General features: G+C 43.8%; 2 protein-coding genes across 3 annotated transcripts; one reads left to right on the top strand and one right to left on the bottom strand.

Annotated features, from left to right (window-relative positions):
- Positions 1–1,222: 1,222 nt before the first annotated feature.
- Positions 1,223–19,161, top strand: OXTR (oxytocin receptor). 2 transcript variants are annotated; one of them, XM_048856110.2, is made up of 3 exons: positions 1,223–1,538; positions 1,882–3,145; positions 14,414–19,161. In XM_048856110.2, the coding sequence occupies exons 2-3, from the start codon at positions 2,224–2,226 to the stop codon at positions 14,659–14,661; spliced, it is 1,170 nt and encodes a 389-aa protein (XP_048712067.2). In that variant the 5' UTR covers positions 1,223–1,538; positions 1,882–2,223; the 3' UTR covers positions 14,662–19,161. The 2 variants fall into 2 exon arrangements, with proteins under 2 accessions (XP_048712067.2, XP_048712066.2); XM_048856109.2 differs by having other exon boundaries at positions 1,879–3,145.
- Positions 19,162–19,248: 87 nt separating this feature from the next.
- On the bottom strand, positions 19,249–24,503 carry CAV3 (caveolin 3). Its single transcript, XM_048856111.2, has 2 exons — positions 24,138–24,503; positions 19,249–21,520 (listed from the first exon to the last, which is right to left on the bottom strand). Exons 1-2 carry the CDS (start codon positions 24,249–24,251, stop codon positions 21,179–21,181), a joined length of 456 nt encoding a protein of 151 aa, XP_048712068.1. The 5' UTR covers positions 24,252–24,503; the 3' UTR covers positions 19,249–21,178.
- Positions 24,504–24,738: the final 235 nt, after the last annotated feature.

Genomic DNA, 24,738 nt, shown 5'->3' with positions numbered 1-24,738 from the left:
GCTAGCAGTGGTGATGCCAGCAGACATTAAAAAAGAAAGTGTTCATTCTTATTTTGTAGCAGCAAGTTATTACTCTAAAAATCTTGCTCGAAAGGGTCCCAGTTTTTAATTTTTTTGAATAATATTGTCAAATAGTCCAGACCTGAGCTCCATGTTTAAACTTGGTACTCTACCTCTTGTGGTTGCAGATCAGAGTAAATGAAAGAGACCCAGAAACAACCGTTCTGGGAGCTGAACTGCAATCTGCTTCTAAAGCAACCATAAATCCCCCAGAGCCGTAGTGTACCCTCTATCCCCATATTCAGTAAACAGTGTAGTTATGAAATGCATTTTTCATTAGTGTTTGACATTCATTTATGTTGTCTGATTATCAACACAAAAGAGGATAGTTAATCTGCAGCTCCTGCCTGTTGTAACAGATGGGGTACTTGTCAAAGGTTTCACCACAACCCTAATTTTTTACTTCAAGAAAACAACAGCTCCTCTTCACTTCCAGTTTCCCCGTATGCTTTTCACTGTTGCCAGACATCCAAAGTCTGGGGAGCAATTCTGACACCTAGTTAACAAAGATAGCCAGAGACAGAAACAAGAGTAAAGCAACAAAAACATTCAAGGCATTGTTTGAAACAAACAGTTTAAAGCAGATAAATAAAGTTACACACCGCAGCTGACTTGTGTTTAACCTGGAGCATTATTTTTTGGGGCAACTCCATTGCATGGATGCTATTTACATATACCGGTATGTATATGTAAAAGGAGGAGAACATGATTTACGTATGTCACAGGGGTGCTTCTGTGAGGATCAATCAATCCAGGGCTCTGCATAACAGGGAAAATGTTACAGCCAATGTTATTCATTATTTTATTTCATCATTTACTTAAAACTGTTTTTACCACTTACCTGGAAGACAGTGTGCCCAGATATAATACATTCTGATGTGTTCCACTGTGCTAAACAATTAAATACACCTGGGGGGGGACTGGGGAGAGAGGGAAATAACCTTATTTTATAACTGATTAAAATGTAGCACAAGACAGAGCAACTATAACTAAAGAGGGAAATGTTAACTTTTACTTTAATGCCTTTGTTACCCACATTGTAAATCCAGCCTAACACCCAGAGCAGTTGCTCCAGATTTATGCCAGTGTAACTGAAATCAGCACCCAGTTCCCAATTCTGTAAGCTATTCTTTAGATGAGCAGGTGAAGTAGTGGCCTCTTTCGCCACCTAGGGGATAGAACTATAAATGAAGCAATTGTACAGTATGTATCGACCCCAGCAGCAGCATACTTGATCCATAATGAGTGACTCCTGAAGGGCTGACTCCAGTCTCCTTTCCTCCTCCCCCACTTCCCTGCTTTCTCGCCATCTGGATTCATTTGAGAGCAAAGTTGTGGAGCAGCCAGACAGTCTCACAGTGGGGGCTTCTCTCCTGAACTCTTCTGAGAAAGCAACTCCTTGGTCTTGTGTTTTAAGCAGAAAACAGCAACTTCAAGGAGGAAAGCTGGGAGCTGCCAAAGGAGGTAGCGGTAAGAAGGTAAGAAGGATTTTGATCTGTTCTGTTAGCAGTATTTTTGATTGGTTCACGTCCCCAGCTCTGCTTGTGGCTATTTCACATGAAGATGGAAAAACTCACAGCAAGTGGGTGAGGGAATTCTGTGTCCTACTCTCCTGGCTGGTTATTGCTGTGAAGTGAATGAGGGGGAAATGATTGAGAGGTCCTTGAAATGTAGATTTCAGTAGGAAAAAAGCAATGCTCTGGGAAGGCCCTGCAGTGGCTCTGAAGGGGATGGGGAGGGAGAGATATTGCTACTGAGATGGGACAGTGACATTGGTTTGCTTGTAATGTGCCCTCCCTTGATTTGTTTCTGTTTGAGGAGGACACGCCAAGTGCCTTCGGAGGGGACAAGGTGGATTTGGATGATAGGACTATCTCTGCCTCAGGAGCACTGAGACTGGCTCCCCTTGGCTCATCTGGAAGGAAGAGAGGACAAGCTCCCAGGCCAGCGGTCACCACTACTGAAACCAACAGAGAGGGAAAGGAATCAAAACTTGGGAAGAGACGAGAAAAGAAATAGGGGGAAGGGGAGTTCCAGAGGCAGGAGAGAAGAGCTGAAAACCATGGTCTCCTGCAAGGGGAGGCTGTGAAGGGGAGACACTGCACAGGAGACCCCCACCGAAACCCTTGTTGGTGCAAAGTGCTGCATGGGAAGGGGCTGGCCATGGAGAAGCTGTCCCTGGAAGGGACCGACCTTTGGACTATCAACGGCTCACTGATCAACTGCAGCCTGAGCCTTGAGAACCAGACTTATGGGGTCAACAGCACCACTGATCCCCTGAAGAGGAATGAGGACATGGCCAAGGTGGAGGTGACGGTGCTCTGCCTCATCCTCTTCCTTGCTCTGACTGGCAATCTGTGCGTGCTGCTGGCCATCCACACCACCCGGCACAAGCACTCCCGCATGTACTATTTTATGAAGCACCTGAGCATCGCTGACCTGGTGGTGGCCATTTTCCAGGTTCTGCCCCAACTCCTCTGGGACATCACCTTCAGGTTCTATGGGCCGGATTTCCTCTGCCGGCTGGTCAAGTACTTGCAGGTGGTGGGGATGTTTGCTTCCACCTACATGCTTCTGCTGATGTCCCTGGACCGGTGCCTGGCCATCTGTCAGCCCCTGAGGTCATTGCACAGGAGATCTGACCGTGTATCTGTCCTCCTCACCTGGCTGCTATGCCTGCTGGTCAGCATCCCCCAGATCCACATATTTTCCCTGCGGGATGTGGGCAATGGGGTGTATGATTGCTGGGCAGATTTCATCCAGCCCTGGGGAGCCAAAGCATATATCACCTGGATAACGCTGACGGTTTACATTATCCCTGTGCTGATGCTGAGCGTCTGCTATGGCTTGATCAGCTTCAAAATCTGGCAGAACGTGAAGTTAAAAACAGCCCACAAGACCAACATAAACCTGTCCTCCAGCGGGGCAGCCCTCTCCAGGGTCAGCAGCATCAAGCTAATTTCTAAAGCCAAGATCCGGACAGTCAAAATGACCTTCATCATAGTCTTAGCTTTCATAGTGTGCTGGACTCCTTTTTTCTTTGTGCAGATGTGGTCTGTGTGGGACAAGAATGCTCCCAAAGAAGGTAAAGTTCTCCCTCATTTCATATATAGAAAATATATATTTGTATGTAATAGTTAGTGTTGGTGACTAATAATTAATACATCAGTAGGCTTCAAAACAACCAGTCCAGAGGTGATGGGGTGGTAGAGAGATTTCAGTCTGAATCAAGACTCACTAGGGTGCTGAAAGGAGAAAAACTGATGACTTGCATCTGATCCAAGGCATGCAGTTTTGACATTTCATTGGAGTCACTCCTGGCTTTCTGGGGGATAAGGAACTAGAATCAGGTCCTTGGGGTCTTGAACTGAAACCTGGAAAACAGTTTCCCTCCCTGTTTGCCAAGGCAATTCTCAGTTGCACACGATGTGCACTTTCCTCTTTTGTCTGTCAGCAGGGCATAGCTATAGCTGCTTGAGCATGTCTGCTGAAATGGCACCCTGCAGGGTTAGGTGTGTCAGGGAGCCAGGCTGGGGACCTGGGGAGCCCTCGGGCTAGGCACATGGAACCTTTCTGGAGACATTTCATTTAGCCGAAGCTGAAGCATTTTGAGGAGATGCACTGGTTTGGATGATGTTTTAAGCAGGGAGACAGGGAGAGACTCTCTCACACTTTATGGCCTGGTGATTAGGGCACTAACAGAGAGACTCAGGTTCAAGTCTCAGCATCGCCTGATTTGTAAAAATCTGAAAAACTCTGCTCTGAATCGGGCAGTCAAGGGACTTGAAAATGGGTCTGCCGCACCTTAGGCCAGGGCCTTAATCATCATTCCACCCCTTTCCTAAACAGAAAAGCTCCGGTTTCAGTGCAAAGCTGGATGTTCCAACACAAATCTGTTTTTGCAAACAAATCGTTTGAGAGGTTTGGTTGTCATTCCAATGTGGAACAAACATACAAACCTCGGAATTTGCTGCAAAACAGAATATTTGTCCCCCGCTCACCTGTATTGGGCACCTTCTTCGTAGTGTAAATTCAAGGTCATTTACAGGCATCAAGCTTCATTAATAATAATCCCTAGAGATGGCTTTCCCATTAATTTCTGTGGTGCTTTGCAGGCATATACTTCTGAGTGCTGGGTTTTTAAAAATATCAGGTACTGGCCATGAATAACGTTAAATGTATCAACAGCACAGAGCATCGGCTCTCAGTGGCGTGGGTGGGGGGGGGTTGAGAAACCCTGAAACCAGCTGGTTTGATATCTCGTTCTCACATTCCCCAGCATCTTCTCTTCCTTTTCAATGCCCCTTTCTTCTCTCTCCTCTCCTCTCATTTTTACTCTGTTCTTTTTTTCTTCCTTCCTCCCTTTCTTCCCTCCCCTCCCTTTCTCTCTTCTCTCCATTCTCTACACTCACTGCGATGCTCTTTGATGCTGGCTGTAGGCAGCGCATTTCCCTTAATGTTCCAATGATTTATTAGTTAGTTGGAAATAAAACATTTTTCAAAGGATGAAGTGCCATTTTTCATACAGGAATGCTGCAGTAGCTAAGGCTGATAACAGGCAATAAAGTCCATTACAACTCCCTGTTTTCTCAGTACTTTCAAAACCACTTTCCCCTTTGGGCTGACCCTTCCTATACTCACTCTGTGCTCTAAAATGGAGTTGGAAAGTTTGAGGAAAATTGTGTCAGTTCTTTTTTGAGGTAGGGGAGAGTGAAAGAAATATATCTTGGGAACTGCAGTTTTTCAACAGATCAACAGAAACTCGGCCTGGCCAGAGTCCTCGCTGAGGGCTAGCACCTTTGCTTGGTTTGGGGGGTGTAAAATAAACATGATGGAAAAATAACTGCTAAGTGGACACTCTAATGCTGGACACTGGAGAAGAGCCTGCTCCTTGGTAGCTGACTTCATAGCTGTCCATAGGGCAACGCAGCTCCTGCCTTCACACAAGATGCTCCTCTCCCTCCTTTGGGCAAGCTCATTTCAATGATAAATTACTTTGTGTAAAAACTGAACACCCCCCCCCATGGGAGATTTTTATATGTCCCCAGTAAATCTGAAACAGAGGCTATGCCTCAATGTATGTATCTGCAGCTCTTCTGTCTTCTCTCTACTCTCCTTATTGCTGGTGGGATTATCCCATGGGAACTTTGTCCTGCCCAGCTGCTCACCGCATTTCATCTTGGTTTTTCACACTAGTAATTACATCTGCTTTGTAGTTGTCTAATGGGATAAGAAGGGTCCTTGTTTCCTTTCATTTTATTTTAAACATCTGCTAAGAAGGGTTTGCTAATGACACCCTCGCAAACAAAACTCTCTGTCACGTTGGTGAGCTCCCTTTCAGAACAGGACAGAATTGTAGATTGTGACTCAAATTCAGAACAGACGATTGCTTACACATTGCTTTCCAAGCCTGCCTGTTTGTGCCACTCATTCTCATGCACTCTGTCAAATGATCAGTACTGTGGTGCTTTACCTGAGAAGAAGCATGCTTTAACCAGGATGAGTTATTAACATGCTCTGCCTTCATTCACACATCGGGCCTGGGAGCCAGGTTTTATGTCTACAGCAAAGGGTGTTATTTTAGCAAAAGCATCCAATATATAATAGGATCTAATGGCACAGGGGGAAAACCTCTTGTGAGTTAGATGAGGAACAGTGAATGGTAGTAACACTTAGCAGGGTCAAAATTGTGAATTGAACCTGTGACTTCCTTCTCCAAAGCATACATTTCTACCACTTGAGCTAAAGGAATAACTCCCTTAGCTGGCAGCAGTAGTAGGCTCTTAGCCTTAATGAGGGGCAGTAACTCAAGGGGGACACAGCACCCAGCACACATAACTGATTCATTACCTAGCTGTCTGGGATACTTTGAACCCAGTGGATATAACGTTTCCACCACAAAGCAAGCACCTTGCCTCCCTTTTCACTCTGCTTTCTCCCTTAAACAAAATAAGACCCCCCCTTCTGAACTCTCTGCCGAGTCCCAGCAGTTGAAACAGCACTGCTGGGTGAGTAGAGTAATTCATGCTTCCAACCTACTTGGCTGCGGTCTCTCTATAGAGAACCTTTGGGGTACTTCTTAGTCACTAGTCTCAGCTCCTGATTCATGCCCCTTTCCCTTGCTACTGCTGCATCTAAATCGGATAGAGCAGTTTGGAAAGTCAGCAAAGAGGAATGGGGGAGGGGGCACAGCAGGAGCTGAAGGTAGAGGTAAGGCTTTCACCAGGTAATGGTGGTGGGGTGGGACAGACTCAGCAAACCCAACACATGCTCACCTCCAACGGATTCTAAAAATCTACCTGCTCTCTCGCATAGTACCCACTAGTGGTTTCCCCCAGGTCCTTGGAAATTACCCAGATTCTAGCTCAGGGACTGGAAACCTTTGGCATGCAGCCCGTCAGGGAAATCCGCTGGCCGGCTGGGATGGTTTGTTTACCTTCAGCTTCTGCTGGTTCGGCTGATCGCAGCTCCCACTGGCCGTGGTTTGCCGTTCCAGGCCAATGGGGGCTGCGGGAAGCGGTGGCCAACACATCCCTCAGCCTGCGCCACTTCCCGCAGCCCCCACTGGCCTGGAATGATGAACCACGACCAGTGGGATCTGTGATTGGCTGAACCTGTGGATGCTGCAGGTAAACAAACCATCCCGGCCGGCCAGTGGATTTCCCTGACTTGCCACGTGCCAAAGGCTGCCAATGCCTGTTCTAGCTGGTATCTATTTGAGAATGAATTAGGCTCCAAAGGGTTAGGTGTCTGTTTTGCCATATGTTTTGTCTCTGCAGTTCTGTGCACCGTTTTCTGGATTTTTGCCTCTTTGTGCAGAGGAGTGTAGCTCATTGGAAGGAAGGATTCAAGAGACGTGTGCAGAGAGGTGTAACAATCAATCAAAATGTAACGGAGCTGTGTGCCATTGCACAATGTCCCCGGGTTTCTGGGGCATAAGAGTAAAAGAAAGGGAATACGTCACAAATAGCTGGCAAGGTTTTCATGATGTACGCAATTGCAGAAGTCAACAAACAGCAAGCAAAGCCCACTGCTTGAACACACAATTGGGCCAGATGTTTGGGGGAAGGAAACATGTTTAAAAAGGCAGCATGATGCGCTGTTTCTTAATGAATAAAATGTTTATCAGCCGCCATGTGGCAAGCCATCATCATGGGATCTGGAAAGGGCCACAAACAAACAAATGTCAAATGTTTTCCAAATTAATCCTAAATTGTCCACGTGCAAATTGACTCCAGGGCTCCAAAACTTGCAGTCTGTTTGAAAAGTCTGTCTGAGAAATTATCAAACATATAATGAGTTATTGGTCTTGGAAGAGGAAAAATCCTCAACTGCTTCTCTGAGTGTGTTTTGCACTGTATGTAAACAGTGAGGGGGTATGCAATGTTACTCTAAATTGATGTAAGCCGGTCACTGTCACCTTCTAGTGTTTCCCCTTGATGCCTCTCTATGGAAGGGGAAGCGTACTTTTAATTTTGTCGTGGAAGCAAAACATTTCTTTGTCATTTTGCATGATGCTGAAACCTATTGAGATGAGCAGGCTGCCACGTATGAAGTTATATTGCCACCTGTAGGATGTGACCGGACTACTTTGTTTAGAAACTTGTCCAGTATGAATGGTAGAGTGGATATTAATTGCACGTTCTTGATAAATAAGATCCAGCTATAATGCACAAGGTCAAAATCTCTGCCTTTGTTCTCCAGAGGGAAGTTGGAGAACCTTTTCCTCTGAAGTCAGATTTTCCTTTCATCATGGTGCAGTTCTCCTATGTAAACCTAGATTAAATACTTTATCAATTATTATTATTATTATTAATTATTTGTGTTGTGTTAGCACCTTGGAGCCCCAGTCATGGATCAGGATCCCATTGTGCTAGGCACTATATAAACACAGAAAAAAGAGAGAGTCCCTGCCCCAAGGAGTTTACAATCTAAGGCAAGAGTTTAGAATTTTCTTTTACTTTTCAGGGGTCTCTGTTGCTAACTCAACTGACTTCCCTTTACACTGAATTAAACAAACAATGCTCTTCCCTCCAGTACCTTGCTGATAATTTGGTAGAGTAAATAGGAATGAATATCAAAGCAATCTGTTTGGCTCCTCTGCAACTGCTGTGTGTGCTATGCTTTGCTGTGTCTTATTGCATTGGTCATGAGGCTTAAAAGGGTCCTGAGCCTGCATCACTTCAACAGACCCAACTCCCTATGGTGTGGAAGTTTGGAGTGTGTAAGGCATGAAAGACTGGGCCCTAAAGAAAGAAATTAAAAGGTCCTTTGCTAGTTTAATACATTACTAATTTGGGGTCTGATCCTGCAAACATTTAGGAACATGAGAAACTATCCACACATGAGGAGTCCTATTGACTTCATTTCAAAAAAGAACAAGTGAAATAAGGATGTTCTCAAAATACACCCCCACCTCCACACACACATACATATGTTGCCCGACCCATATTATTTGCTAACTTCACAGCCTGGGACTATGCACTCTCCTCCTTACTATATTTTTCTGTGATTTACATCACTTAGTGTTATGACACCCCACTCTACTCAGATCACAGCTTTGAGTCCTTTTTCATGGTTGCATCTTCCTCCTGGGAGTCCCACTGGCTAGAAATATTTGCCAGGGAATTTCCAAAAGCAGTTATATGTGTTTTTAAAATATTCATCCGTTTGAATCTCTTGTTGTGGTTACACCATATAGTGTAATTTTTAAACATGTTTCATAGGCTTGTGTGGTGTGTCCTATGTCTTAATCTATATTTAAATGGGGCTGTAGTAAAAAGTAAGCAAACACTTCAACATCTGAGTAACTTTATGCTCCAGAAAATGTTCACCATTTCGGGGGGGTTAGATCTTGGGGGATTAGCCTGGTCCTTTTCAGAAAGAGAGAATTGGCCCAGATGGGAAAACATTAATTTCCCCAACGTTCAGGAAGGAGATCTGGGTATGGGAGATTTGGTCTAGGTCCAACACAGTTCTTCTTGCTCCATGCCCTTCAGAAAATGCCTGTTTCGTGCCACTTGCCTCCTTATATGATGGACCGGGGTTTTGTGTTGTACCTGAAAGACAGGACCCATAGCAGCAGCTTAGTGCCCCTTCCCATGTTGCTGATTGCTCAACATCATTCTCAGTTGTGGGAACACTGAGTCAGCTGTGAGTGAGAGAGAACAAGGGAACTACAGACCCACCAACATTTCTTGCCATACGTGCAGATCTGTCATCTAAGTACTGGCTGGGCCCAGCCCCACTTAGCTTGGGAGAGCTACTAAGTAAATAGAAATAAGAGATGGAATAGATTCATAGAGATTTCACCCATTCCCTGACTAGACTGTACCCTACAGTTAATAATAATAATGAATACCTATTTCTTATCTAGCACTTTTTATCATTAGAGCTCAAAGTGGTTTACAAAGGAGGCAAATATCATAATCCTCATTTTATAGATGGGGAAACTGAGGCACAGAGCAGTGAAGTGACTTGCCCAAGATCACTTAGGAGTCCAATAGCAGAGCTGGGCATATGACCAAGGTCTCCTTAGTCCCAGTGCTGTGCTATATTGATGGGGTGACAAAATCTCCCAATTCTCCTTTGTCTATTTCAGTTTGAAGTATGAGCACAGTCCCGGCTCATACAGCTGCAGTCAGTTCATTGTGGAGAACTTTTTCCTACATTGCTCAGTACAAACAATTCATAATGCTTTGGAATGTTTCAGCCATTTTCATGACATGAATATTTTCTGTTCTGGCAGCAGATGTTCCCTTTTGTTGATGCTGGAAATGGTCTGGGTAAACGTATGTTGGCGTTATACCACGGCAGATCAGAACAGACAGCATCTGAATCAGTTTAGGGTGTCATTCAAATCACACATCATCACTTTCTTTCCCTACAGAAAAACCTTACAGCTAATATGCAGTATATCTGACATATTAATCTTTATATCAAAGAAAACAGTTGTAAATGTGTAAAGATCGGTAAATGGATATGAAGCTGCAACTCAGCAAATTGCATCATATTTGTCAGGATATTGGGACATTCCCCTCAGCAGCATCACTCACTCATTTTAAACTAATCAACATCGTATTTTCACTTCTAATCTGGAGTGAAATAAGAATGAATTACAAGTATGTCTCCAGTACAGTGGGCCCATTAATATTGGGATACTAAAGCCCTTACATATTGGGCTACCTTTAACACTTCATACCAGTAAATAATTAATGATAATCAATAATAATTTACCTGTAGATACTGCCTTTCACATCAAAGAGCCCAAAGCACTTCCCTACCTGTTGCTTAATTGCTTTGCTGAATCGGGGCCTACTAGAATGCACCCACTTCTGGAGTGGAGGGTATTCTACATAACAGTGAGGGAAGCGGAAATTTTGGCCAAGGACCAAGATGCAAATCTGAACTCTTAGAAAAAACGTTGTGAGATCTTTAACATTCATGCAAAAGGGAGGGGACATCAACTTTTAAGTAAGCTTTAAGCCACACAGTAAGCTCCATGAAACTCAGCTCAACTTAACTACTTCAGAAGATTGCAGAGGCCCCTGAGCCATGGCTGGAGTCTAACCAGTGGTTCCAGAAAGCTGATGGAGCTTATCCCTTGTGCTTGGAGCCCATAAGCAATTCCCTCTGGCTGTCTTTTAACACATCCTTTAACTTGTGACCACTTGGACTAGACATCACAAGGGCAAGACTTATATATGTCTTGGTTAAAGGTGAACTGTGAACTTTTTTCTTTTAAGTTGAAAAGAAAAATTTGATTTTTATGGAGGCAAAAAGAAATAGAGGAAGGATCTCAGTTATAAACAGATATCCAGTGAAGTTACGCGGCCGTTCATGTTGATAGTTGTGAAATGTGTGGGGTTTTTCTAATCCATGTTCATTGACAAAGCTTCCTCAGATCCTAGCCAAGGTAATGGAACTCTACCTCTGATCAATTTGTGCCTTTCTCTGTGAGAGCTCATTCCCCTTTGATATTGCATGTGTGGCTATAAATGGCACTGCCTTTGGCCAAAGGATTTTCCAGAGGCAGTGCTACTGATTTCCATGTGCTTGAAGCAGCCTTGTTGTTTTGTGACCAAGGCCCTCCTCTACTTTCCTAAAGCATATTTGTAGCTCAGGTCCCCTGATATTCATTTGCCAGAGGACCTTTATAAATGAATGAATATTCCAGGGATCAGTAACCTTTGGCATGCGACACATCAGGGAAAACAGCTGGCAAGCCGGGACAGTTTGTTTACCTGCAGCGTCCACAGGTTCGGCCAATCGCAGCTCCCATTGGCCACGGTTTGTCGTTTCAAGCCAATGGGGGCTGCGGGAAGCAGTGACCAGCACGTCCCTGGGCCCGCACCTCTTCCCGCAGCCCCCATTGGTCTGGAGCGGCGAACCGCGGCCAGTGGGAGCTGCAATCGGCCGAACCTGCAGACGCTGCAGGTAAACAAACCATCCCGGCTCACCAGCGGCTTTCTCTGAGGGGCTGCGTGCCAAAGGTTGCCAATCCCTGGAATGTACTAAGATATTCACAGGGTGTCGAGCACTGTCAATACCTACTATGTAGACCTGATCAACATTTTTTTTACAATAAATTTTTTTTGTTAAACAATGGAGTTGCTATGATGCTGAAATTTCTTGCCAAAATGTCATGGCCAACAAACCTTTTCATTTTTGGATTAAAATTTGAAACACAATTTTCTGAACATTTTCCCCGCCAAATTTTCTTTGGTTCAGAATGGTGGGAAATTTTCCCATTTTTTCCTCCCCCCAACCCCAAGTAACCAACAGGGGGAAAAAAACCATTTTCCCTCCACTCCTCCCTTTGTGTTACTTTGTTCCCCAAAGAAGGGGGGGGGGGGAGATAAAAAAGTGAGAAAAGGGGGTAAAGGAACCAAAAATTCAATATGAAATTTTTCATTTAAAATATTTTCCATGGAGAAATGGAAAAAAGTTGTGAAAAACTGCCTCGGTTTTCAACAGCTTTTTGAGAACACGTCTCCCCAAAACTTTTGACCAGCTCTACTGTTGGGAGTGGAAGGTGCTCAGTTCCTCACAGTATCAGGCCCCCCCTCAAGCTGCATTTTTACCTAGCCAAAATAGCCATGCACCGTGCCGAGGGAATACGTTAAAGCTGGGGTGCAACTCCATGGCAGGGAGGTGTGTGGCTAGATGCCCGTTAGCTGTTGCTTGATGATTTTGGCATGCAGTTGCTATGGGTGCTGAGGAAGGTCTGATCAAACGTTGAACTGATTGGACTTAGGTTCAACCCAGGTCATAACTGAAGACAGTGGTAGTGAAATGTTATTAAGCAGAGTAGAAAACACCTGTCAGAGAGTGACTCTTTAGCTAGTTTTTTTTTTTAATTTCCATTTCTGTTTGGTGTTTCCTTTACAAAAAGAGGAGCCTGCCCCCAACCTTGTTGCCAATCTAGCACAAAAGCCAAGGGGTGAATGAGCAAGGAGACTGAATTACTATGCAGTTCCATATTCAGGCCCTGTGCTGGGCAGTAGATTTCATCCTACTTGGGCTTTGTTGGCCTTATCTAAGGACTTCCACTAACTTCACTGGGCTTTGGATGAGGCCCCATAAGAGTTAAATGACTTTCAGCCACAGTAGGTTCTCGTCTTTCTCAAAATAAATCCCACAGGGATGTAGCCTCCTTGCAGATCCAGATCAATCTATAGCTATGTCCTGAAGACTGTCTGGCTGGATGTTCAGTAGCCAGGAACACCAGAAGCTCTCTATAAGTGGAGGGGGCCACCGGTGCCTGAACCATGGCCCCACCCCGCAAAATCCGATTCTCATCCTGCCTCTTCCCCAAGGCCCCACTCCCCACTCGCTCTATTTCCCACCCCCCACCCCGTCGCTCACCCTTAAAGCAGATAAAAACTGGTGGGGTCATAGCCCGCTGACCCGCCCTGTTCTGGCACCCTTGTCCATGGCTGGTGATTTTATTGATCCCTGACCATGTAGCAGCATTCCTTGGTAAACATGCTTTGTAAGTCATGCTGAGGAAGACCGAAGAGTGGTGTATTGACATTTTTACTCTCATCATCGTTGTCAGCTGCTCCATATTAAATGGCAGGGCAAGATCAGCAATGAGGCTATTCGTAGCCGAACACACTGACTGCCTCCATTGGCACTGATTTGGTTTCAGCGTCTTTCTTGGTATGGGCATATTATTAGGATGGAAGACCAATGAATTATGAAAGCCATTGTAGGTAATTTATAGCAACATGCCTGTGCGTGAACCCCATTTAAAAAATTTCAAAGGGTCCCCCTGAAAAAAACCTGCACTCTTGAACTGGCAGACTTCACTCATCTTGTGTTTTCAGTGTACAAATCTCACTTGTGGGTGGAAAGCCATGTATTCTGCGTGCTTGCAATACTGACAATTAATCAGATGCATATGAGTCCAGTACAATGACACCTGCATCCGCTTTGCCCCCCACTCCCTGATTTAACTGTTCATTGAAGAATCGTGGTTATGCAATTAGACCTCATTACATAAATTTGAAATAACCATAATTTCCAATGGCAAAGCTTTGAGTATGAAAATGTTCAATTAAATGTCAAAGAAAAATGACAGCTTTTTCACATTCTAAAAGAGAGTCTCTCTAATTAGGTTGCTTGAATGTGAGCAAATGCTATCTGAACGGATGGCCTTGATGATCTAGAAATGCAATCTAGGCCTTTTCAGGCTACAGCCTGAGCACACAAAATGGCTGGTAATTTCTAAATTGGCTAGTAGGGGAAAAGATAGGTAGAAGGATGCAAAAAGCAAGGAAGCAGCTATCTCTTTGCTATGACAGCTTCTTTAGAGCTTATTCACTTCCTAATCAGACAATGGCAAGTGGGTATCAAGCAGCTGAGTAGTGGTGTATCTCTGCTTTTCAGCATAACACAAAATAAAGAGCAAGAAATTCACTGATATTGGAAAAAATTGGCTTCTATCCCGGGGAAGACTTAAAAACAATGTGTCTTAAACATAAGTTGATTTATTTTCCCTGTTTTTTCACAATTTCTTTTTACCACTTGCAGCATTCGAGCTATTTTTGCTTAAAGGGACATAGTTTGTTTTGCACTGGACTATGGAAGGGTTTGGGGGGAAATCCCATTGGTTTCTCATGGTAGCATTAAATCAGTGAGAGTTGGGCCCACAAATTTGTGTGTTGATCAACTGGGGACATGGGAGTCAGGCCAGGATGTTGGGGAGGATGTAGGTGGATTCTGGGATCAGGATCTCCAAAAGCCACAATTTCTTCTCACTGGACGTGCCCAGGTTTTCTTGCCTATGCCTAAAGATCACCAAATGGCATTTTCACGTTGTTTTCCTGCTATGCTTTCTACCTTGCAGCATCCCCATTTATCATCGCCATGCTCCTAGCAAGTTTAAACACCTGTTGCAACCCGTGGATCTACATGCTTTTCACAGGCCATCTCTTCCACGACCTTATACACCGGTTCCTCTGCTGCTCCACACATTATTTAAAATCCAGGCAAGGATGTGACCTGAGCATCAGCAAAAAAAGCAACTCCTCCACATTTGTCCTGAGTTGCAAGAGCTCAAGTCAGAAGAGCTTCACTCAGCCGTCCACAGCCTGAGAACTGTCCCAGCACTCCATGGACTACATCACTACTTCACTCTGACCATCTTCAATATGTATTTGTAAAGAAGCTGTGATTAAGAATATGGTGGGGAGGCGACCGGGGTTTATATATGTATACATATATGTGTGTGTGTGTGTGTGTTGAATTCTTTATTTAACTGAGGCAGGAATAAGAAAAGAACTGCTGTAGTCAAAAGCACAGTTCGGAATGGATAGCTTAATGGAGTTCAAGTCAATGGACCAGATCTTGAATCCTTCACGTGTTCAAGTCAATGGAGGTTTTGCATAACGACTGAATAATAACTGAGGGGCTTGTCCTGAAAGCTGAGTAGACTTACTGAAGCTGACGAGCCAAATTCAACCCTGGTATAAGTGGGTACAGCTCCATTGACTTTTGAGGAGTTTCACCACAGGGATAGCACAGAGTAAAAGCTACCTGGGCTGGCCTTACTCAAGTAAGAAAGTATTACTCATGGAAGCAGTTCCATTGATTTCTGTTTGGCTCCAGGTTTGTTTAAGGCCTTCCAATATGTCCTTAATCAGCAATAATGCCCCATTGGCATCAAGAGAGTTTTGACTGAGTAAGGATTTTGGTCCTGATCCTGAAACTATGTATGCACATAGAATCATAGACTATCAGGGTTGGAAGGGACCTCAAGAGGTCATCTAGTCCAACCCCCTGCTCAAAGCAGGACCAATCCCGAACCAAATCATCACAGCCAGGGCTTTGTCAAGCCTGACCTTAAAAACCTCTAGGAAAGGAGATTCCACCACCTTCCTACGTAACCCATTCCAGTGCTTCACCACTGTCTTAGTGGAAGAGTTTTTCCTAATATCCAACCTAAACCTCCCCCATTGCAACTTGAGACCATTGCTTCTTGTTCTGTCATCTGCTACCACTGAGAACAGCCCCCTTTCAGGTAGTTGAAAGCAGCTGTCAAATCCCCCCTCATTCTTCTCTTCTGCAGACTAAATAATCCCAGTTCCCTCAGCCGCTCCTCATAAATCATGTGCTCCAGTCCCTAATAATTTTTGTTGCCCTCCGCTGGACTCTTTCCAATTTTTTCACATCCTTCTTGTAGTGTGGACACCGTACTCCGGACAAAACTGGACACCGTACTCCGGATGATTAACTTGAAGCATGTGAGTAAGTCCCATTGGCTTCAGAGGGACCATGCACATGGTTCAGTTTAAGGATGTGCATAAATGCTTACAAGATCAGGGTGCTGGTACATGTATGCTGAATGTGTTCAAAAGCTTTAGTTAAGGCAAAAACTTGGGGTGAACGTCTGGCTCCATTAAAGTCAATGACAAAACTTCAGTGTGGCCAGGCTTTTACTCTTTGGTTTACGTAGGCAGTGAAGTATTACACCAATACACTTTTCTTGCTATGTAATTCACGCGATCTTGGTTATGGCATGGAGTATTTGTTAAAAGATTTTTTTTTTTTGTAAATAAAATTTGATAAATTCAACTTGAAGAAAAGAGAGGAACAGTGAAAAAAAAAAGCATACGAAGGAAACCTTGGAGAAAACAATGCTTCATGCACAAACTACAAGTATATCTAGATTGTATGGAATGCTTTTGTTTCTAGACTAATGCATCAAACATTTATGAACTGTACAACATTGTATTACATAAACATAAAGCTAGCACAACTATGGTACCACTTTGGAAAAGTGCAAATAGTTATGGCACGATCCTGTTGCTGGTGAAGTCAGTGTGACTTTCCCACTGAATTCAGTGGCAGCAAGATGAGGTCATGCAGGACTGAGTGGCCAACTCTTTGCTCATGTTCATCATCCTTTCTCACACAGGTAGTTCCAAAAGCAATGGGACACCATGCATGAGTTATGACTGCACACAAAGGAGGGGCTGAGGGATTTGACTGTATTTTTGCAATGGATATAAATACTGCATATTTATCATAATGGATATAAATACTGCATATTTGCTGTTTCATTATCATCAACTGATCCATTTTCAGCTTTTAGGTCTATAGATTTTGTTTTGGTGTTCAGGCAGTTTTTTAAAATAGTAGCTTGGGACTGACTCTTAAGCATCGTGACACTCATTGGTTCAACTTGGAGTTTAGATCCCAGCTTGTTCCCAGGCACTAAAACGGTGGAACAGTGAAGTTCTGCACTTTCTCCATCCTCTTCTCATTTTCCTTGAGTTTAAATGGATAATGTGTAGATTGCCCCCTTTCTGCACTCCCCCAAGGAAGGAATGTACTTTTATTTTAATGGTTTTATTGTGATCATGGGAAAAAATCTACAGCTAGAAATACAGGTTCTCATTCATCCCTGTTTACTCTTGTTTTATGTGGGTTAACTCCACTGATTACAGTAGAGTCAGGCCTGTTGAGAGTAACTTGGGTCCCGGTACATCATGTGTGCTGCCCACCCTCCCATTTCACCTCAGTTACAGATACTTTAGGGGCCCCCTGAGCTTGGGGCCCTGGAGCAATTGTCCATCAGCCTTGAGTAGAGCTCCGGTGGTGTAAAGCAGAAGTAGATAGCTGCAGGGGTGAAAGTAGGCCGGTACAGCATAGATGGTAAGAAGAGGCCACCGGTACCGGCCCGTACGCAGCCGACGTTAAAGTACTACTTCGGCAGCACTTTAACATCACTGCCCCTTTTGCCCTGCCCCCTGCCGGCAGGGACCCTACCAGCAGGGCCACTGCCAACAGGGGGAAGGAGGGGAAGCAGCAGCAGCCAGAGCCCCAGGCCCTTTAAATTGCTGCAGGAGCCCCACCCCTTCCAGGGGCCCAGAGCTGCCTCTCTCACCCCCCACCGGTAAGTGCTTAATGTTACTTTCACCCCTGCATAGCTGTGATTCAGTCCGACAGCTGAGCACCAGGCTAGTGCGGCAATCTTAGCATGCACAAAACTCCAGTTGGACGATGTCCAGTCTTGCACTGTTCTATCATGCACAACTCCCACTGAGTCGAAGTGTGCACTGCCTGATGGAGCGGGATTCTGATTTAGTTAATTGCAAGATTTCAAAGCACTTGTTTCCTATTCAAATTAGAGAAAGGACAAAACCAAAGACCCAAATCTAATCTTGCCCAAAGGTTTGGAAAATTCAGAACCTTGTCCTTATTTATATAATAAGCCCAACTAAAACCCTAAATCCTACCCACACATGCCCTCATATCTCAGGATTATTTAGACTGAACTTTGTGGCTTGGACCTATCTCTACAAATTGCCCACGACACTGACTTTTTGTATAAAACCTAGTAGAATTGATTCTCCTCCTGGGCCCGATTTGCATCTGAGAAAACTGGGTATTAATACGATAGCCAATGATGGCCAAAAATTGAGTATCCTGCCAGACCACCTTGAGGACTGACCTAGCGATTGAGCCAGGTGGTGCTAAAGATGCAAGGAGGGTATGGCCCTTTAGGATTGGACAGGATGATTGAGGATGACAATGGGTATTAAATGCTATTGTTTTGCTACGATGAAGTTTTAGTGCCACTTTGCACAGGTGTAAGTGACTCCATAATGTGCCAGCCAGTGGAGAATCCAGGGCCATTGCGGTTTCCTTGTGTTATTCCTACCATCCACTGTACATTCCAGATCTTTCTGGAACTGATTACTGTACACTGCATTATATTTCACAGTGTGCTGGAAACAGACGGCCAGCACGTAACCTTCTTACTCAACCCTTACTTGGGCAAAACTCCCGTTGACGTCAATGAACTTCAGTTTTGCCTGAATAAGGACTTAAGATTTTGTCCACCGAGCTTGATCATGCTCTTATGAAAGTCCAGTTCTGCACTTTCTTCTTACCACCATCCAGGTACGGCAGTTTAATTTGTTTGTCCTGCAGCTGCATCAGCATGCTGTATTTTAAGGGAAGTGAATGATGAGCTTTTTTGCAGAAATGGTTTACAACCAGAAAGCTCAGTAAATTGTTTTTGAGACACAATCGCTGATTATATTTTAAACCTTGGGAACAACAAATCATAATAATAAAAAATAAAGTCCCCACCCCCCTGCAATCTACCTATTTTTTAACCTTTATTATTTGGGACAGGTCATGATCCTGGATACAATCCTACAGCATAGTCAGCAACTTTGCTGCACCGTCTAGGCTATTGGTCTTGTGTGTGGAGCACAGGGGAAGAGCAGCCACCACTGAGCCACTCCTTCTCCTCCTCCTGTGCATGGTGAGTGATGATGGGTGGGCAGAGATGCGGAGAGGGTGGAGTCAAGGCTCTGATACTTCCTCCCCACCAAGTACCAGGCAGCACAGCTGAGTTAGCATGGAGGAGTGTGTGAACTGTACCAGGAAAAGGTCTGATGCCACTTACTTCCTCCACCAAGCAAGAGGGAAGCAGGGAAGCTTCTGGGTTGATGTAACTACTCCATACTGACTGGACTGCAAGGTGCCAGTAAGCCCACTGGAAGGATTTCACTAAAACACTGCACGGCAGAATCCCTGACCCAAGGCACTTATAACCTAAGATGCAGCTGAATGGATTGGCAGCCCAGGACAACTGCCCTTTAACTTCCAGACGTCCTGCTTTGAAATGGCTTACTTTGGAACATTGAAAAGATGAAACAAGACACCTTAAATGAATAAATGCATTGCATTAACACATTTCAAAAGGCACATGAGCTCAGAAACAACACCGTAAAGGCTGCACACATACTAATAGCTCAAGAATACAGCTGGGAAGAGGTGTGTGTGTGTAGCTTTTTGAGTTGAGCGTGTAATCAATAGAACAACAAGCCTTATTCTTTTTTCAATCACTACATCCTTTTTTTCTCTATTAATCCTTTAAAAACATTAGTGTCATTGGCGTGTTTAGTGCCATTACTTTGCAAAAAAGAGAGCACAAATCCCCGACATCATTGGAGTAGCACCAGTAGAGAATTTGGCTCTTAGTAGTCATTGGAGGAGCACCATTGATTTCAGTGGGAGTTAAGCACCTAAAGACCTTTTGAAGATCTGGGACCTAGTACTTACGGGAAGCCAATGCACTGAACTGAGTAAAGGACCATTAACCCGATCAGGGAAAATGTCTGAAAAGTGAGCTAGCTCAGGCACTGATTCAACAAGGCACTTAAGCACATGCTTAACCTTAAACATGTTTAAGTGCCTTGCTTGATAGTAATGGAATTACTCACATGCTTTACATCCAGAATAATCTTCCTAGGGAATTGATGGGTTCCTCACTGTGTGATTCCTTAAAAATGGGCTGGACAAATTACCTGAGAATACAGAGTAGGAAATACCTTTGCACTTGACATAATGGCCCTTTTTTAATCCCTAATTTTTATGGGCCAAAACCCCTCTGACCTGAAATGTGCAACTTCCATTGAAAACAAAGGGTCTCTTTCTCCTCTTGCTTGCACGGTGGTATATCTGAACTAAATGCATTAAAGACACTAGGGTATCTCGTGTTAAATACTGCATGAGTGAATTAGGCCCAATGAGCTAAAATCTATTCTTGTTTATACCAGTGCAACACCATTGATGTTAATGGGGCCCCACAATTCTAGGAATTTTAGCTAATTCTTGCTCCAGTGTTAAGACAGCTGTAACTATAGGGAACATAGAAACATGGCAACAGGACTGATTAGCTAAGACTAAACACCATTAGGGAGGAAAATGAATTCCCTAGTTTATCATGAGATCAAACAAGCAAATAACATAACCCCTCCCCCCACCTTCTCAGCAAATAAGCCAAAATCTTTTATGAAAACCAATCTGGTAATTATTTAAGTGACTTAGTCAAATATGTTTGCGGTCATTGAGGTAAATATTCAGATGTGGTGGGGAGGCCCAACCGTCCGGTTTGTAAGTGTAATTTGGGTCTGAGAAAAAAATTGGGCCAAATGTCTGCAGCTTTTGTGCCTGCCATTGAATCCTGGATACAGCTTGTAATAGCTGCATGTTTAACTACCTGATTTATGCCCACAGTTAGTTAGCGGGTCTAAATGCCATGATATGCACTTGCAGCCACAAAACAACAGACACAAACTGCACTCCTCGAAAAGCATGTTCAGCAGTCAAACATTTACCCAGTAAGGTTACCTGGATTTAAAAGCTTAAATGGAAACACACCTGGAAACAAAACTTTGTCATTTACATCATCAATCCATACACTTCTGGCATATTGCAAATTAAAACAAAAGCGTTTACAACAGCCACTATTTGCAGCAATAATACATAACTGTGCTTCCTGATACTATTTTGAGCTAATGGCTAACTAAACCGACCATTTTGCACGATACCCGAATGTACTTTAGCTTTCTCACACCCTTATTTGTTACTTAATAAATGCATGTGTTAATCTAAGGTTGTGGTCCATGAAATAATTACAGAGGAAGTTCTGCTCTCCTTTACATTAGATTGAATGTGTAGTAACTGCATAGGCATCCCTGGTTACTCCAGTGTAACTGAGAGAAGAATATGGTGCACAGTCTTTTAGGAAAACTTCGGAAGTGTGATTGTTGGGTGAGTGATTGTTTCTGCGTTTTCTCCACCAATCGCTCTAGACTTCCTTGCGTAGGGCAAGTTTGATGCTGCTAAATATCTGCCCCAGGGCCTTGCACAGTGGGTCACAGAAGGTGTGGATGCAGAGGGAGTAAATTCTGCTGACACACTGGATTTCGATCACGTAGCTTTTGATGCAGGGCACCACTGCCCAGATATGACAAAAGGAGATTAAAGCAAAGAGGAAGCCCCAGATGACTGCCAGAGGGATTCCCAACACAACCGAAAGCAGCCGGTAGCACCAGTACTTGCTGACTGTGAAGGTGGTGTAGCTGGTTTTCCATACTCCATCAAAACTGTATGTACCTGCTGGCTCAGCAATGACATCTTCAAAATCCACCTGAAATGCAGACAAGACAGAGGGGCGGGTTAGGGGGGTGCCACTCACACGGGATTCAAGCAGGGCAGGTAATCATCATCAACTGAAGAACAGTGCTCAAAATTACTCTTCTGTTTATTGGCCAGTTGAGATCTCTCATACATCGGCATGCTCCTATTCTAGTAGTGAAGATTCCAAAGTTTCTGAAGATGGAATCTTAACATACAAGTAATTGTGTTAGATCTGTAGAAGCACAGATCTTTCAGCCACAGTACAAGGCTCCTTTTAATCTCACTTAAGTCTAATACCATCTTTCTCCTGGAAATTTCAAAGAGATTCCTTGACGTAATTCTGATAAAATTCTATAGTTCCATCTGTAGCAACCTTACACCTTTACACTCTCTGTTTTTCATTTAGGTATGGAGACACAGCCAGTCTGTCCTATGTTTATCCCCTTATACAGCAGTTAGTGACAGCAGCAAAGTGCTTTAGGCCAGTATGTTGGAGGACATAAAAAGGAGTCAGATTTCTGTTACTGAGGCAGCAACACTGCAGAAGAGGGCAGCAGCAGATCATTGCAGTAGGAGAAGAACATGAGGAGAAAGAGGGATCAAATGTATTTGAAGATCTCATTGGAAAAGAAAATATTGTGAAGTGGAATTTATTTTTATTGTGTGAGATGATGTCACTGGGGTGCTTTAAAGGTGAAGAAATTAGAAAGATCGGCAGTCTCCTGTGATAGCTTTTGCCCTGAGCGGTTTACTTAATAAAATGTGGTCATCTGGGGAGGGATGTTCTTGCAGAATCTACTTCAAAGAGAGGACAGTGGACTAGGGGGGAAAGTGAGCACATTACATGCTTTTCACATGTCATTAAAGCTATATAAAGGCCAAAGGAGGACTAGAGATGGGATGAAGTGACCTGGAACAGTTCAGATGTTTGCAACCAGGGGCTGCTGGTCCATTCTCCCTGTGTACAAGGTAGCCATTTGGTGACATCTTAGAACTAGGGGCTGAATGGCTCCAAAGAGTTTTGGTTCCGTTTTTAACTTAAAAATTTGCAAACGCAAACTTCATCTGCAACCGAAACTGGCTGACTCCAGCAGAGTTGCTCCTGATTTACACTGTTTGAAGTGAGAAAAGAAATCAGATGATTTCCATCTTCTCTATCTCCCCCTCCTCTCCCTCCTCATGATTGAATGCAGGGTGTTTTAACCTCTCTCTCCTTCTTTCTTGGTTGCTTAATGGCTTAAGGATCTTTATGCCTCCAGTAATTTTTCTGTGTCACCCTGTGTGCACCAAACAGCACGGGGAACATTTCTGCCCTTAATGTTCCACAGCCACTTCCTATGATTAGATTCACATCTGATACATAGTGGCTGCAGAAAAAGACTTTGGGATCATAGACAGTCTTTATTCTCACTGGATATGATGGACACTTACTGCTCTCACTTACATGGGTGTCTGATCAAAAATAGCTTTACTCCATATGTACATTGGTATAGCTGAGTGCAGTGTCTGGAACAATATATTTACAGGTATTAACAAACCAGATAGTGACGTGCAGAAGAGATACAAGAATGCATGTTTGGTGGGGAACATATGCTGGATATAACATCACTACCCAGCTGTCCCAATCCCATTTTGCCCTGCTCATTGAATGTCCATCTACAGCACGCTAGCAGTTGTGCTTGGTGGCTGATCAGTGAGCCTCCTAGTTCAAATACTAAGCTGGCCTTTGCATCACCTATCTTCAAAAGTGGCTCTTTTTCTAAATGCAGAAACCAAAGCTCACATTCCAAGACATCCTCTATTGATTTTAAGAGGTTCAATCCACACTCATTTATCGCATCTGAATTCCGGTAATGCTTCAAGGAAACAGAATAATTTAACAGAGCCTTTTCAATCTTCTCTCTTACCCCCAAGGGGCCAAATTCACCCTTGGTGTAACTCCATTTAAGAGGATAGAGTTGCACCAAGCCCACACTCTTCAATGGTAAAAGTTAGAGATAACGCCCTTTTGAGGTTCAGTCCAGTGTTCCTCGCTCAGTGTCTCTCTTGATCACGGCATGAGGGAGAAACAATTCTATTCTAAATAAGACTGTGATACTGTGAACACATTCAGCTGCCCCATCGACTTCTCCACTGCTCCAAACAGGGACAACTTGCTGACACAGTGTCCTGAATTTTGGCAGGTTTTTTTTTAAAGGTTCACTTTAATTCTTTAGAGTGACATGGGCATGAGTCTTTGTTTTATATTTGGCTTCCTGCTCCCCAAGACTAATGGGAAAAGGTCAGTCAATTGGCAAGCTACAGCCACGGAAGTTGGAGTGAGTATGTTCAAAGAATTAAACAAGCGCATTCATCAGAGATGGGAAAGCCACATGGGAAAGCCACATGAAATCACCTAGTCAGTTTATGCATCTCCCTGGCAATGCAGGATTTCTCCCTACAGCACATTTTCAAACTACTGCCCTCGATAATTCCTCTTCCTCTGACATATTGTCCAGCTACACCCTATATTTAGTGATTTAAACATACAGTAGAATTTGAGCCTGATATAAAAGCAAAATACCAATAGATTTATTGCACTAAAATGCAGAGATGCATATAAAATCAAAGGCGCTCAGAAAATGTACCTTTATAACATCTTCATTAATGTGCTTTGGATCTCTGTTCACCAGGTCTATTTCCTTTGTGTGCTGGTCCTTTATTATTATCCGCTCCTCGAGTCCAGTTTGCTCTTCTGCCATAGTTTCTTGATAGAATGGCGCAAGTCAATTTAAAAAAAGTTCCAGAACCTTTGCTCTGCTGGCAAAATACCTCGAAAGATAGTTGTGCATTCAGTATCTCAAGCGTTGTGCTCTTCTTTACTAAGCAAACCCCACCCGGGATACCAGTGAACAGCTGCCTCGCTATAGCTTCAAGACCCTCTACGAAATCTGCCTGTGGCAAACCTCCAAGCTAAAATTAATATTGTAGCTCACACTGAGGCCTGAAAGCATTCCTTAAAGGGGCACTGGACTCATCTACGCTTTCATACCATACAACTATCTTTTCAAAGGAGTTAGCCTGGATGAGTCAGAGAGAGATTGAAGAAGGGTAATTTTAAAGAGAAAATAATGCAAAATACATTATTGGAGGCTTTAATGGGACTGCACTCTGGCGGGGTGTTAATTCAAGGTATAGAATAGAGAACTTCAGGGACACTGCAGGGGTACATGCTGGAATAGGAGCTTA

This window comes from Caretta caretta, chromosome 7 (assembly GCF_965140235.1).
Source record: "Caretta caretta isolate rCarCar2 chromosome 7, rCarCar1.hap1, whole genome shotgun sequence".
NCBI lineage: Eukaryota > Metazoa > Chordata > Testudines > Cheloniidae > Caretta > Caretta caretta.
Note: the sequence above shows the minus strand (reverse complement) of the source record. Positions and strands in the feature narration are given on the sequence as shown.